The following is a 14,299-nucleotide window of genomic DNA, read 5'->3' as shown; positions in this document are numbered from 1 at the left end:
ACTCACTTTATCAAAGTTTTGCATCTGTTCTCTGTTGCTAAACCAGGACTCTTTGTCCTGACTGGGCTGAATCACAAACACCTCATAATCGGCAAACATTTGTGTGAAACGATTGGCAAACACCTCTCTGATTTGAATGTTCAACTGATGCATCTTAAGCTCTTCTTCATCACATTGGACCTTTAAGTCCTTGTTATTGCTTGCTTCATCCCTTACTTCAAGCTAAACACAAAAAAGAAAAATAAATGTTAAATACATGAAAGAGCTAATGTAAGGCATGAAGGCTGACACACTGAACTTGTTAACCCTGTTGACTCTGTGATTTACTATCTCTGTGAGATTTGTTTGCACATTCTCTGTCTCAGTGTTACGCTTTTCTCCTCATGCTGCTATATTCCTCCCACATCCCTAAAGATGTGCAGATTTGACTGACAGACGTTTCCAAATTGGCATTGTCCAAGTACATGTATGTGTTGGACTGACAACCTATATAGAGTTGGTTCCTGCCAGGAGAGAATCTAGTCTATGTATTGAATTAGGCAGGTTTTGGTAAGGGATATACGGATTCTATTATTATTCTTATTTAACATAAATCAAAGGAGTCAAATAAAAAAATCATGCTATGTTTAGCAAATGAAGCCGAAATTATCCAAATTGATCCATGTTTCCCATTACTTCTTCCACTTTAACAACACAATAGCGCCATTGATATTTTTCTGCAATTGGGAAGATTAATCAATTTTTGCTATGGCATGTAGAGACATAACAACCATAATGAGCCAACATCAGATTTGTATTAAAATCAATTGCTAGGCGGCCTGAAGAACCACTCTGTCTTAATTCCAGATTATTCCTATGCTTAAAGCAAACAGTTTTATTATGACAAATCTTTTTATGTTTAAAGGATAAGACATGAAAGATAAAAGCCTACACAAACTCCACATTAAGTGGGTTTTATGCTTTTGTGTTTTGTTCTCTTACTAGTAATAAGCATAGTTGCTAAATAAGCCAAATTTATTTAGCTTACAGAAAAGTTATATACAGAATACATCATAGCAATTCTCAACTCTATATTTTATTTTAAATGCTATTTAATTATCATAACAATGATGGCTATACAGAATGTAATGGTGCCCAGACATTATGAAGTATACATTCACCTGCAGGTGAATGGCACATAGAAAGCTGAGGTATATGATCAGAAAATTCCACTTGTCTATATTGAAGAGGAGACTAAAGCATCTTTATGTCTCCAGCAAAGGTATCGTGGTCATTAAAGTGTCACCAGCAATAAATTGGGACTTGGAGGTTTAAAGCTGCAGTAGTCACTCACAATAATTTGTAAAGAATCAAGTGTCTACTGGGCTTGTCTATTGGACACTATAAGCTGTAGGTGTGCTACTACTACAAACTAGGAGCCAACAAGAGCTGAATAGTGAAGCCAAATAATATAAGAGAAGTCATTCATTTTACCTATCTGGACTTATCATAGACATCAAACTGTTTAAGCTAGAGGTCAGGAGATGCCTGATCAGTGAACTTGCTACGATACAAAGATATGAAATAGGTTTCAGTCCTTCTTGTGCACTGCAATGGATTTAAAGCAAGTCAAGTCTACAATTTGCTAAACCTGATATTACTAGTGCAGAATCAGGGTAGACTAGGCCTATTACAGCAGAACTGGAAGTAAGGCAACAACAAATGCTGATTAAAAGCAATAATCCAGTGTAATAATAATAATAATAATAATAATAATTCATTACTTTTATATAGGACACTGTTCCACCCAGTCATACAAAACAAATTTACTAACCAGGTACATTTTTCGAATGTGACAGAAACATAGTTACCCAGAGAAAACTCAAAAAGAATAAATAGGACACAAAGGCTCTCACATCTGTAATTCAACAGAACCAAGCACTGTACAACAATGCTATCCATATTATATTTATAGTAGGGGGCTTCGCCCCCTGCTCGCCAACCCCTGGTGTTGGGTAACCCGAAATACATTGATGTATGTATGAGATATATTGGAGTGTAAAGGTGTAGATGACGAACAAAGGAAGTAAAGAACCCATAGCATGGCACATTAGAAAGATTTATTGGAATATTTCTTTATACACAACATTTGTAGTAAAGATGGTGTGTTGTCCTTGAATGAGTTTTCCTTGGTATGGAGTATCTACAACTTTAACTTTAATGTCAGATGAACGCCGAACTCTTGAGAAGGCTACATAAAGTTGTCCATGTCCAAGTACAGGCTCAGAGAGGTATATGCCAACTCTGTCCATGGTTTGTCCTTGGGATTTGTTGATTGTCATGGCAAATGCAGGTTTAATGGGAAATTGGCGTCGTTTAAGTGTAAAAGGTAATTCCAGGTCAGAACTTGGAAGGTCAACTGTAGGAATCAAAACAGTATTGTTAGAATGTGATCCTGTAAGTACTTTTGTAGACTTAGCTAATGGGTGACTGTTTATGACTTCAGCGACGTTTCTCATTATCAGCTCTGTGTATTGCTTGTTTTCAGGAAGGGTCATTCGTTGATAGATTGCGACATCTGGATCTAACACGTAGATTTGTACATAGTTGCGTTCGTGATATGGTTCAGGATGCACTGTTCCAATCCGATGTAATACTTGTCCACATACGCGAAAGCAGTATGGGCCATTGCCAGCTGGTGGCCTGATATATACCCCGGTAGATGCAAAAGCAAATGAACTATTGTAGGATCCAATGCAGTCCATAAAGTTTTTACTTTCGGGTACACTGTTAGTTAGAAGCTTCCGTAGATATTCAGGAAAGTCATCTAAAGGAGGCAGTCTAACCTGACCCTTTTGACAACAACGTGTAAACTCATTAGTTGTAGTGCCAGTTGTTTCTTCAGGGAAGTTAAGTGAATGACAATGACAGCAAATGATATTCATTAATCCTAATGAATGTTCATTAATAGTGGACTCATTACAGAATGCGTTGTCAGCTAATTGGCGGAATTGTTTAGCAGCTGTTTGTCGTTCCTTTCTTTGCCGTTTATGTATTGCCTCTGCTGTTTGAGAGTCGCGTTGTAGGCGCCTGCGTTCATTAATTGTATTCAGACGGGCTCGTTTCTGTATGTCTGTCAGTTGAGATGTTTCGTTTTGGAGCCGTGACTCCTTTGGTTGCGTTGTTTGAGAAGTGCGTTGTAGGCGCCTGCGGTGCCCACATTTAATGATTTTATCCATGCGGGCTCATTTTTGTAGCTCCGTTAGTTGAGCTGGATCGTTTTGGAGCCGTGACCGTGACTCCATTAGTTATCCGTTGTCTACCATTAGTAATATGGATAATTGCACTTACTGTTAATACGGAACATTTTCTGTGGTTGTACTGTTAATAATGCATCACTGTAATGTGATTCACATATGCTATATGGTTTGGACGTGTGAGGATGCCGAACGTTTAATACGGAGAGTTCTTTTATTCTTATTACCCGGACCATGCTGTGTAGTGAGGACGTTTAGTTCAGAAGCGCGTTGTAGGCGCCTGCGCCTTTCGTACTATCTTTGTGGACCTTTGCAGACTCCATAGCATCTTCCGTTTGACTCTGGGGTGCAGTGCAGAATTCTCTTTTCTGTGTGGCGTTAGTTGAGCTATTTCGTTTTTGAGCCGTGACTCCTCGTTCGCGGTGGATCAGACTTCGCTTAAGGTTTATGAGATGCGCGCTGTAGGCGCCTGCGCACTATGTCTCCTGCGTCCATCGCTGTGTACCTTGGTCTGTGCCTTCCGGTTTACCATTCTTGGTTAGTAATATGGATTGCATTGCAGTTTTGTTTTACAGTTCCATTAACTGAACTTTGTTACCTTGTCTACATACTCACCTTGTCTACACTGACTCCTGTCCTTTTCACTAGGGCCTGCAGTCGTGCAATGGTTTCATTCTCTTTTAAGAGTTTGTATGAGTTCAGAGGAGAGCATGCAATGTTGCCATTGCGTTTGTCTGAAGCGACATCAATAGACCGGTGACCTTTTAACTTGGAGGCACTTTCACTGCAGTGCAGACTGCCTTCTGGAGGGATTCCAAAAGCCATTAGTATTTCTGAAATTTCCTGAATAAATTCCAGCTTGTTAGGAAACTGAGGCAAATCCTCAGGCAGTTCAATGAAGTGGTTGTCAATATCAACAAAACACAAATTGGCCTGAAAAACACATCAAAACAAAAATAATACTTATTTCAAGAATAGCAAACTACTTTTCTGCCTACTGTGCTAAGTCATGGAGTTAGAATTTCTTTTTTACTACATATCTTCACATTACAAAATGTTATCAGCTCTAAGGTAATGAAAGTTTTTTTTCTCCAACCAACTTTATGAAGATTTGTCTGATTATCAATAGAATGAAGTAGTTACACAATAACTGACGGGACAAGACACAGGGAACTACAAGATTTAAAATTCTGGTAATTTTTAAATATTTGTACTTACATAAAATCTAACACCCTCACAAACAAAATAAACTGTAGTAAAATAAAATTAACTATAGTTACACAATGTGGGTTGTTAAGAATACTAGATGTTAGTACAATTTATTAAAAGCTGACAGAAGTATTCAAATAATACAACTTTAATTTACTTTTCTGTAACATTTATGCAAATAAGTAAAACATTAAATGGGAAGATCAATATTAAAACTTAAGAATTACAGAGAAAAAAGGATTGAAAACCAGAAAGAAATGTTAACTGACTTCTCTGCATTTTAAAAAAATTCATAAAGTTGAACACATACATTCTCAGATGCTAAAAAGGTTGTACTTCATACACAGTTTGCCTTAAACATTTTAGTGCATGGTTTTAAACAAATAGTGAAATGTGTCATACCTAGAGAAAAAAATAATACTACAAAGACAGCATTCATGTTAATATTTTTAGTAAAATACCAAAAAAATATACAACCACAAATGACTATTAGAAACACTTGTTTCTTTGTAAATCTGGAAGAGGCTTATGAATGTGTACAGTATGACATCTTGTGGAAGCTGCTTTTGGTTGCTGTTGCAAGCCACATAGACCCTGCATTTGGGAAGCAACAGTTATGTCTGCATATTTGACATTTAAGTCAAGTTCATTCAGGTTTCACATTTGACTCTGTAAAAGATGCATTTCATCTCCTCTCCTGTTCATTAATTCTCATGAAAACAGTATCAAGGTGTAACAGAAGCTTAGGTATTATCTAGTTTGAGAATACAATTGTTGCATCTATGCTGTTTGTAGATGGACGTGGCCAGTATGTTGCTGAAGAAATTTAATGCAAATAAATGTAAAGTGTTCCAAGTAGAAAGTAAATGCAAGTGCACAAATAGAAGGGTTCTGAAAGTACATTAACTGAAAAAATATTTAGTTTTTATTTATTATTGTCCACATGTACACAGTGAACAGAAGCCATTAAAAAGACTAATAGGAAGACAGTTTGCACAGCATGCTGTGATGAGTGCAAGCACCACACAGGTTATGTTTGAACTATTCTATTCAATGTGTAGACCTCATCTACAATATCCCAGGCACTTGACTTCTACTTATTATTAAATAAACACAGAGAAGGTGCAGAGACAAGCTACTACAATTATTCCAGGTCTAGCTACAAAAAAAAAATGATTGAATGAGTTGAATCTTGTCAATTTAAACAATAAAAATGTAAGTGCTGATACAGCAGAACTTTAGGATTTTGAAGGGAATTAATACGGTACACATCAGCTTATAGTTTTAAACTGATACTTCAACAAGAATACAAACATTCAGATGGAAGCTGGAGAGAGGTAAACTTCAGACAATAGTTTTTTGCATCCAGAGCTTGCTGGGATAGGCTCTAGATTCCCCACGAAAATGCTTTGGTTAAATAGATTTAGAAAATGGGAGATACTGTACGTGTTTGAAAGTTCTGTTTCACATAAAGAACAACAATATATAAAATAAGTTATCAAACACAACTGCATCAACCCACCCTCCACCTCCCAAAAGTTAGATGAATAGAGATTGACAAGCTAGGTTGGCCTGAATGGCCTGTTATTGTCAAAACTTTGAATGTGTTTTTAAATTCCTACCTGTCCTAATCTTTTGACTAATTCTTTATTCATGTTAGAGGAGAAAATAAATTTTCCTTCTAGTTAAGTATATATCTTGCAACAGGCAAGTGCTCTGGTTACTGCCATCCCATCCTCTAATAACGATCTTTATATATAATACTAGGGGGCTTCGCCAACCCCCGTGTTTGGTTTTCCGGATACACACTTTTAAGATATTTATTTAATTAGTTTCACTTTTATTTCAGAACTTCTGTAAAAACAATATTTGTAATCTTGCCAGTCCCAATATGCTGGATCTTTTTATTGAGGTCAGGACAGGTTTCTCTGTTTGGAATTAAAGCACAGACAAAACAATCTATATCATCAGCAGTTAATAATTTTTTTTTTACAAAGTAAAAAAGTAAGTAGAGTTCTGCATTGGACTCCTGTCTGTAAAGTCGTGCTATTTTTCTCTCACAGTTCCAAAAGTACATGGGGTTACCAAGGTGATACCCCAGTTTTTGTCTAGGTTTTTGTACAAGGGCTAGACAGAACATTTTTGACTCCTGGGGTAAATTTAGCTTTTTAAATAAGCAGACAGATAAATATATATACACTAACAAAGTAACCAATAAATGCATGTGCGGTAAACTCCATTTTTGAAATTCTCAAGATTCTTTATTTGTCACATGTATAGTTATACAAGACAACACGCAGTGAAATGTATCCTGATCCGCTTATCAATAACTGTGCAAAGTCAGAAGAGTATTAGTTAGATTAACAAAAAGTCATAGATTGAAAGATAACAGTATAGTAGAACATAATAAATAAGTATAATCATGTGAATAAAGTAGAATTAAGTATTAAGATGCAATAGTGTAGTAATTATTGTGCAAAACCAAAGTTAGACTGGTGCATAGTTAAATGAGGCAGTTTGTTTGCGCTACTGCGATCTTTACTTTCTTTTTTTATATTTTCTAATTTTCCTACTATCATATCCTTTAACTTTCTCCACATGTGTATAGCGCCGTTTTTTGTTTTTTTTTTGAGTCTTTCTAATTTCACTGGTTTCATAGTCTCTAACCTGCTCTGCATGTGTTTAGTGCCAATGTTTGTAAACGTCATTATGAAGTTCTACTTTGTCATTTTACACATTGTCTTTTAATTCTGAGCCCTACAGTACAATACATAGAACAGAATAAATCCTCAATACAATATAAAAATAAAAATTCTGGAAGTACGGAGTAGAATTTCACATTAGATGATACCACATAATATGATTTGGATTTGTTTTAAGTCCTGGAGACCTCACTCATCAAGCTGCCTCCCCCATTTTGCCATTCCACATCTGAAATAGCGCTAATTCGATGAAAGGACCCCTCATTCCCACGTCCCCATTCATCAGGGATGACTTTACCTTAGGCAGGCAATCTACAATTTAAAGAGATTATTTTCTTGTGAATTGTTACATATGCATTATTTTCACTTTTACTTTAAAAACTTTTGTAAAAACAATACTTGTCCTTTATTTTCGGCCACGTGCCTGGTTACATCTCTTTCTTCCCAGACGTATAATACTGCTCGTGTTGTGAAGGGTGTTGTGGCAGAACGTACGCTAAGGATATGCCTTTGGATCATTTGCTGTCTTTTTGCTGCTTGCTAGCTGCCTCTTCTGCCTGTTGCATGTCGTTGTTTTAAGAGCTCAGAGCACACGATGCTTGCCTGCCAAAAGCAATCCAACAAATGCTAGCTTAGAGGTCTGTTGACTTGTTTTAAATGATGGCTCACTGCCTGGTCTCGCGTGACGTTGTTAAAGCAATACCTGTCTTTTATTACTGGCCTTGGGCGTGTTTGAATTCTTTCTTGCAGGATGTATAACACTGCTCGCGATCGGAAGGGGGGGTGGGGGGGTTATAGCTGCTGTCGCGCTGCCCTTCGATTTCTTTAAAGCCTGTACAGCCGCTGTCCTTTTTGCTATGGCCCTGGGACAATCTCTTGGGACCAAGTCTCATATTTACGGTCCCCGCGAGACGCACCATAGCAAGTCTCCTTGGTCTCGCGGGTCTTTTAAATGTCTTTCGAGATTATCACATATCGTAGCCTTGCATTTGCTTTCCATTCCAGGATTTCCTTTTATATATAGAGAGATGCTACCATGGCCGTTCGTTGGTCTATACAGGATTTTAAATCACCTGTAGCTTGCAAACCATTTGACCTATTGACCTGGAATTTGGCACACATATGCTACATGATGCCTACTATCCACTTTCAGTGTGATGATTGACCTCCAAGGTTATTCTTCTTTTTTATTTTTATTTTATTGTAGAATCAACTCTCAGCAGTGGCCAGCAGGGTGGCCATGAGGCGCACGCATATGGGTGCCATTCTCATTCCCTACCACCTTTGCCGTCACTTCCCCTACCTCTTCATATTTTAAATCATTCTTGAGGCAGATTGAAGACTAAAGTGCCAGCTTAAGTTAAAAATTAAAGAATACATACTAAGTAATTGCAACACAAACACTGACTTAATCAGTTTTAAACGCGAGAAGATGTTGACGAAAGAAGAGAATAAGCGGGCCACAAGAGTGGAGAAAAGAAGAGCTGTTTAGGAAGCAGCAAGCACATCAACCTCTGAGCAAACGAATGCTAAACATACAGAGAAAGAGTATGAAAACTAGGAATGCGCAAGTCAAGTGTATTCACTGCATGTTTTCATGCAGTGCGCCATTACTAGTAATAATAATAATAACATTTATGTAGTGCCTTTTTATTCAAAACACTTTACATAGACAGTGGGGAACCACTTCAACTACCATCAATGTATAGCATTCACCTGTATGATGCAACAGTTGCCATTTTTCGCCAGTAGCTTACCACACATTAGCTATTATATGATGATAAATGGGCCAGAATGACTAAGCTATGGTGGGCAGCTTAGCCAGGACATCGAAAAACAGCGTACTCTTTTCAAAAAGATATCCAGGAATCGTATGACCGCAGAGAGCCAGGATCTTAGTTTTACATCCCACCTGAAGGATGACACTAATTTTACAGCACAGTGCCCCTATCACTACAAAGGGACATTGGGATCTACACAAAGACCATAGAGTAAGCGCACCCTGACGACACCATCAACACCACCACTAGCCTGCTTCCTACATTGTGCTATCACTATGCTCCAGTGCTTTGCTGGGGACATCTTTTAAATACTAGTTACATTCTTAAGGCTACAACACAATATTCTGTTTAAAGTCTATTTCTGTTACTTTAGTCTTCTAAGAGTATCACTCTACATTGTGTATGCCAGGCTTCCATTAAATGTTTGCATTTAGGTGCAGACCAATAGTTTTGGGAGAGTGGTTCAGAGAATCAGTTTTAACATATGGAACCCTGTTTTTACAAGCAAATGTTAAGGAGTTTAGAAGTCTCCTTGTTGGCATCACATAGGGTATTATTTTCTATGGGATTCTAAAACACAGCTAAAACGTAGCTTAAGTCTAGTTTAATTGAGGCACTGATGTATACTCATACATGTCCTGGACTCTGCAGCTTTGAGGCAGCAACACTATCCACTGCTCCACCCTGATGCCCCTACTGATATACACAGCAGCTGCTGTCTCATGTGCACAGCAAACAACAGAATCACAAACGCATAACCCCCCCCCCCCAACAGGCAGTAACAGAAACAGATTTTATCTTTATCTTTGCTTCTGATGATTTGAATAGAACATAAAACTGAGTTCAGTTAACCTGTTAGTACTCATTAGTATATTAGACAGTTAGTAGTATGCTGTTTAATAAACACAAATAAGTGCAAATGAAATACAACAGCTTCATTCTGGGAAATTCACTTATTGCTTAAATTAGCCTGTGGCGAGCAGACGACTACCTAGAGTAAAATGTGTTTTAAAAGTAAATTTAAAGAGAACCTGCAGTTAACACTCCGCAGGTTCTTGCCTAATGTAATATGTTTATAAAAAATAGGCAATTTTAATTAAAGATCACAAATCGCATATACAGTAATCAAATCAAATAAGGTGGTGTATGTTGCACTTTATCTGTAAGTTAGTATGTCAAAATTAAATGAAAATGCAGATGCGAGGAATGTGGACATTTGGAGTAGAGAACTACTCACTTCCTGAGGAAGTTCCAGTTTGGATCGATCATCCTGGCCATTGGAGTGTAATCCCATCAGATATGGAACAGGAGCATCCAAAAAATGTAAAAGGGAGGCAGGTAGAATGGGAACATATACATGCTGCCACTGAAAGGGGAACATTAAGGCTGTGATGCTCTCTGCCACGGTCATTAATCTCTGGTAGTCTGTAGAGAGAAGAGAAAAAAAATCATGACTTTCTTGCTGGATTAAAAAAAAAAAAAAAACCTGTACAGATTTATTACATTGTGACTCCTTTATTATAACATGATTGTTTTTACATAAAACCTTTGGTTGTACTGAGCAAGTTTTTTGATGTTCATGCTCTCTCAAAAGCGTCAAAACCAAGTACAAAAACCAAGTACTACACCAGTGCACCAAATGAAGCTACACAGACTTTTACAAATGTCATCTGCAGGAAATCCTTCAACAATTGAAAGAACATGGGGAAATTTTGCATTCAAATTAAGCCTTTGCATTTCCCCCCTAAAACGGAACTGCACAATTTTATGACATACAAGTTAAGAAGAGTAATAAATCAAGCCTAACCCTGCTAAACACTTCCAGAAATATCAAACATGACTAGTCACTTCAAAATATTAGAAAAAAATTTAGAAAGCCTCTCAGCCTTGGAAATATAACTCAACTACTCTGGCATAAAAAAAAAAATGCCAAGAACTTTCAGTGGTGTACAGATAACATCAAAACCATTTTTCAGGTTAAAAAACAAGTACTGCCATCCTGCAATGCCAAAAAACAGCAAGTTTGAAAAATCATGCTGGCATTCTAAACAGACAGCATATCCTTATTTTAATGAAATGCTGCCACCCGCTGCCATCTCACAAGGATCTGGTAATTACAACTGGTCCTTGACTCAAGGTCTACAGTGTATTTAGAGCACAGACTACTTCTATCTTGCTGAAAACAAAATAATCTCAATTTGAAAGCTGCCTGGAAGAAATAAACAGACAAATAACCAGTGACTAAACCTTAAGTGTGGTATTTTTTTTAATGTGACATAATCATTAAAACAGATGATGCAGTTTCACAAATAGAAACCGACGTAAAAGGAACAGGCTACTATAAATCTAGGTTCAAAGCATGGGGTTTTTCAATGTGTAGAAGTCCAATGGGATCTTGATATCTGCCCATGGTTTTGTATGTGGAAACAACAGATGTGAGCCTCTTTGCCTACTTTACATAAAAAGGTGGTCCTCTTTATTAAAATATCAATATTAAAACTCACAAAATAAAATGTTCATATGAACAATTGTATGATGAAAAACTGAGTTTATAAAACCAAACAAAAAACACACAAAAATACACAAATATACTTGGATTACAACCCATCTTTTTCTAAAAAATACTAATACAGAAAACAAAAGATTGTTCCTGCCTTGTGTCCTAAGCTGGCAGCTGAGAGAGGCTCCAGCCCCCTGCAACTCTGACCATGTTTAAGCGGCCCTAGAAAATGGTATGGTATGGTATGATAAATACCAGAATTATGGTGCAATGACATATATCAAGACTAATTTTCTCCCCAAAAAATAAAAAGTTGTATTAAGAATTACATTTGTTATACGCAAATAATATTTTTTTTTAACTAAAAAGCAAAGGTAATACAGAACAATAAACTTGTAAATTGATAATTTAAAAAATGTCAGTTTATGACAATAGATGAAGCAAGTTTGCTTTTGGACCACAAAAGAATCTCACTAATTATAGCTAGAAGCTTTAAGGTAGACTATATTCCAGTTGGAGAAAGACCGATGATGAAGGATTTTCATCATTTCCTCCTGAAAACTGCATTTACACACATCCTCGATAACTTAAACAAGTTAGTTGGAGAAGTGCCATACTAACATGAAAAGCTGTAAATAAAGCCTCACAAACACACAGTATGTGGACAGCTGGGACAAGTTCAGGTTGTCATCAATAACTTTGTTAATTTTATTATACAATACTGTACAATCCCATTCAAATCTTTCCTTTTTTGTTAATTTTCTACACTCAAAGATTTTTGAAAGTACTTTGTAGTAGTGTAATGATTGTAACTGTCATCTATATCCTGCTCTATCTTTAGTGCACAAAACCAAACAAAGGAAGATGTAATTTTTTGGTGGGGTAGCCAAACACAAAAAAATATATATTCTACTGTGAGACATTTCATTCAATGCTTATAGTCCGCAAAATACGTATTTCTGGGGGCAAACACATTTCTATGCTGCAATACTGCCTTAAATAATCAACACGGTATAGGCGAAAAAATATTCTCTGTACATGCAAAGCAGGATACGCAGTGATTTAGGGGGGGTGCTAAATGATGATCATGATGATAATAATAGGAACAACAATACATTGCATTTTTGCCATGCTCAAAGAACATGAACCAAATGGTAGATAACAAACAATTTGTGATGCTATTTTCATCATTAGCACTTAAACGGAGAGGGTGTACTGAGAGAAAGGATAATAATGTCTTCTTGTGCAAAAATGTTTTAATTTGCCTTATAAGGGAATTTGTTAGGTGACCCTATCTAATTACTTTAGGGATATCATTCCAAAATCTGGGTGCAATAGAATAGAAGGCTCTGTCACCCAGTAAGAATTGATTAGCTTGAGGTAAGACAATATTTGTCAGCATTTGTAAACTGGAGTGGGCAAATATAACTGTGGTGCTAAAGGTCATGGGATTAGTAACATTATTTTGTATTTAGGCTTGTATGGCACAGTGTGCCAGTGAAGACTGAACAGTACATGCATTATGTGCACACTGCTGTGAGGCTGAGTGACTTGTAGCAGGGATTTTGAACCAGCTACAGTGGAGATAAAAGATTAGGAGTATTCATCAGTGGCAAATTACAGAAATTAATGAAAAATATGATACAAGCACGGGAAAGCTTCTCATTATTAGAAAAGGACAGGAACAAGGAAACACAGGTTATTTAGTAAAGGCAGAATTAGGAAAATTTCGTAATGTGATTTATGCAAGTTGAATAGTAAAGGGAAGAATCAAAAATGACACTAAGATTCCAAGAAGAAGAAGACGACAACAACATGACAGTACCATGTAGAGTGGTATTTGAATGAAAAGGAGTTCACTTTCTTAAGCTGGGCTTTAGTGTCAATAAGCCTGAAATTCAGTTTTCTTTATTTTAAAGACTTGTGCAACAGGGACCCCAGCAGAGAATATGAAACACTGATACTTTATGCTAGAGGGCAGAAAAACTTGTCAAAGGAGCCAAAATATCAAAATATGAAATTCTAGCCTCACACTTTGGTACACTTTAAAACCCTTTACCTATAATTTCAAAGCCTGAGGAGAATATGGCAAATGACTACACCGAGAAAAAGCCAGAGGTAAAGAAAATTAGCATTAGATTATCTGACTTCACTAAATGTGTAAGGTGACTGCTTCCCCAATTTGCATGCTGCTGTAATTTTACTATATGCATTATGAACTACTGAACTTTGGCTCTATAATGCTGTGTTTTATTAAAGCACTGCATATTTTTTGTCTGCAATACACAGCATAATTCATTATGGGGAAAAAAACAGTGTTGTCAAATTGGCATTTTATAGTTCAGTGTCCTCTTGTTAACTAACTGAAAGCCAATTAATGAACTTGGACAGGGGAATATAAAGTCAGACAAAAATTTCAGACAAACTCAAAGGAGTACAAGAAAGCTGTGTGAAATTGAGGAATGTACTGAGATGAAATGTTACATGGGAGAAGAGATTGAAAATACATGCGATGGAAAAAGAGGGGGGGGGGGAAGCAAAAGCATTAACTTTTTTTTTTTTTTGCAATTTTACATTATGGATGTATTACAGGTGCAGTTCTCCAAAAGTAAGACAACAGTCTTGATGAGGAATTCTTAACAGCTAAAGCTTCCAAATGAATAAGTTAAAAATTATTAACGACAGTGCTGTTTTCCCACTTTTGTTTAAAAATAGAACATTTTATTTTTAAAATTTACAATCAATGCTCACGACAAACTGATGATGCTTAGAGGAAAAGTCACTTATTTTAAAAATGAAATAAAAGCTCTGAATGCTAGAGGATCTGTACAGAATTTTTTTTAAAACCTGGCAGGATATAATCAATAAAAT

The 14,299-nt window shown here is 36.6% G+C and overlaps 1 protein-coding gene across 4 annotated transcripts in view; it reads right to left on the bottom strand.

Annotated features, from left to right (window-relative positions):
* Positions 1–14,299, bottom strand: part of dennd5a (DENN/MADD domain containing 5A) — a 126,576-nt gene that overhangs the window by 48,117 nt on the left and 64,160 nt on the right. For all 4 annotated transcript variants that reach the window (XM_051922348.1, XM_051922349.1, XM_028793752.2 and 1 more), the window contains 3 exons: positions 10,166–10,353; positions 3,852–4,169; positions 7–222 (listed from right to left, as the gene is read on the bottom strand). In XM_051922348.1, coding sequence (XP_051778308.1) covers positions 7–222; positions 3,852–4,169; positions 10,166–10,353 — 722 coding nt within the window. The remainder of the gene's footprint in view (positions 1–6; positions 223–3,851; positions 4,170–10,165; positions 10,354–14,299) is intronic.

The sequence above is a fragment of the Erpetoichthys calabaricus genome, chromosome 2, assembly GCF_900747795.2.
Source record: "Erpetoichthys calabaricus chromosome 2, fErpCal1.3, whole genome shotgun sequence".
NCBI lineage: Eukaryota > Metazoa > Chordata > Cladistia > Polypteriformes > Polypteridae > Erpetoichthys > Erpetoichthys calabaricus.
Note: the sequence above shows the minus strand (reverse complement) of the source record. Positions and strands in the feature narration are given on the sequence as shown.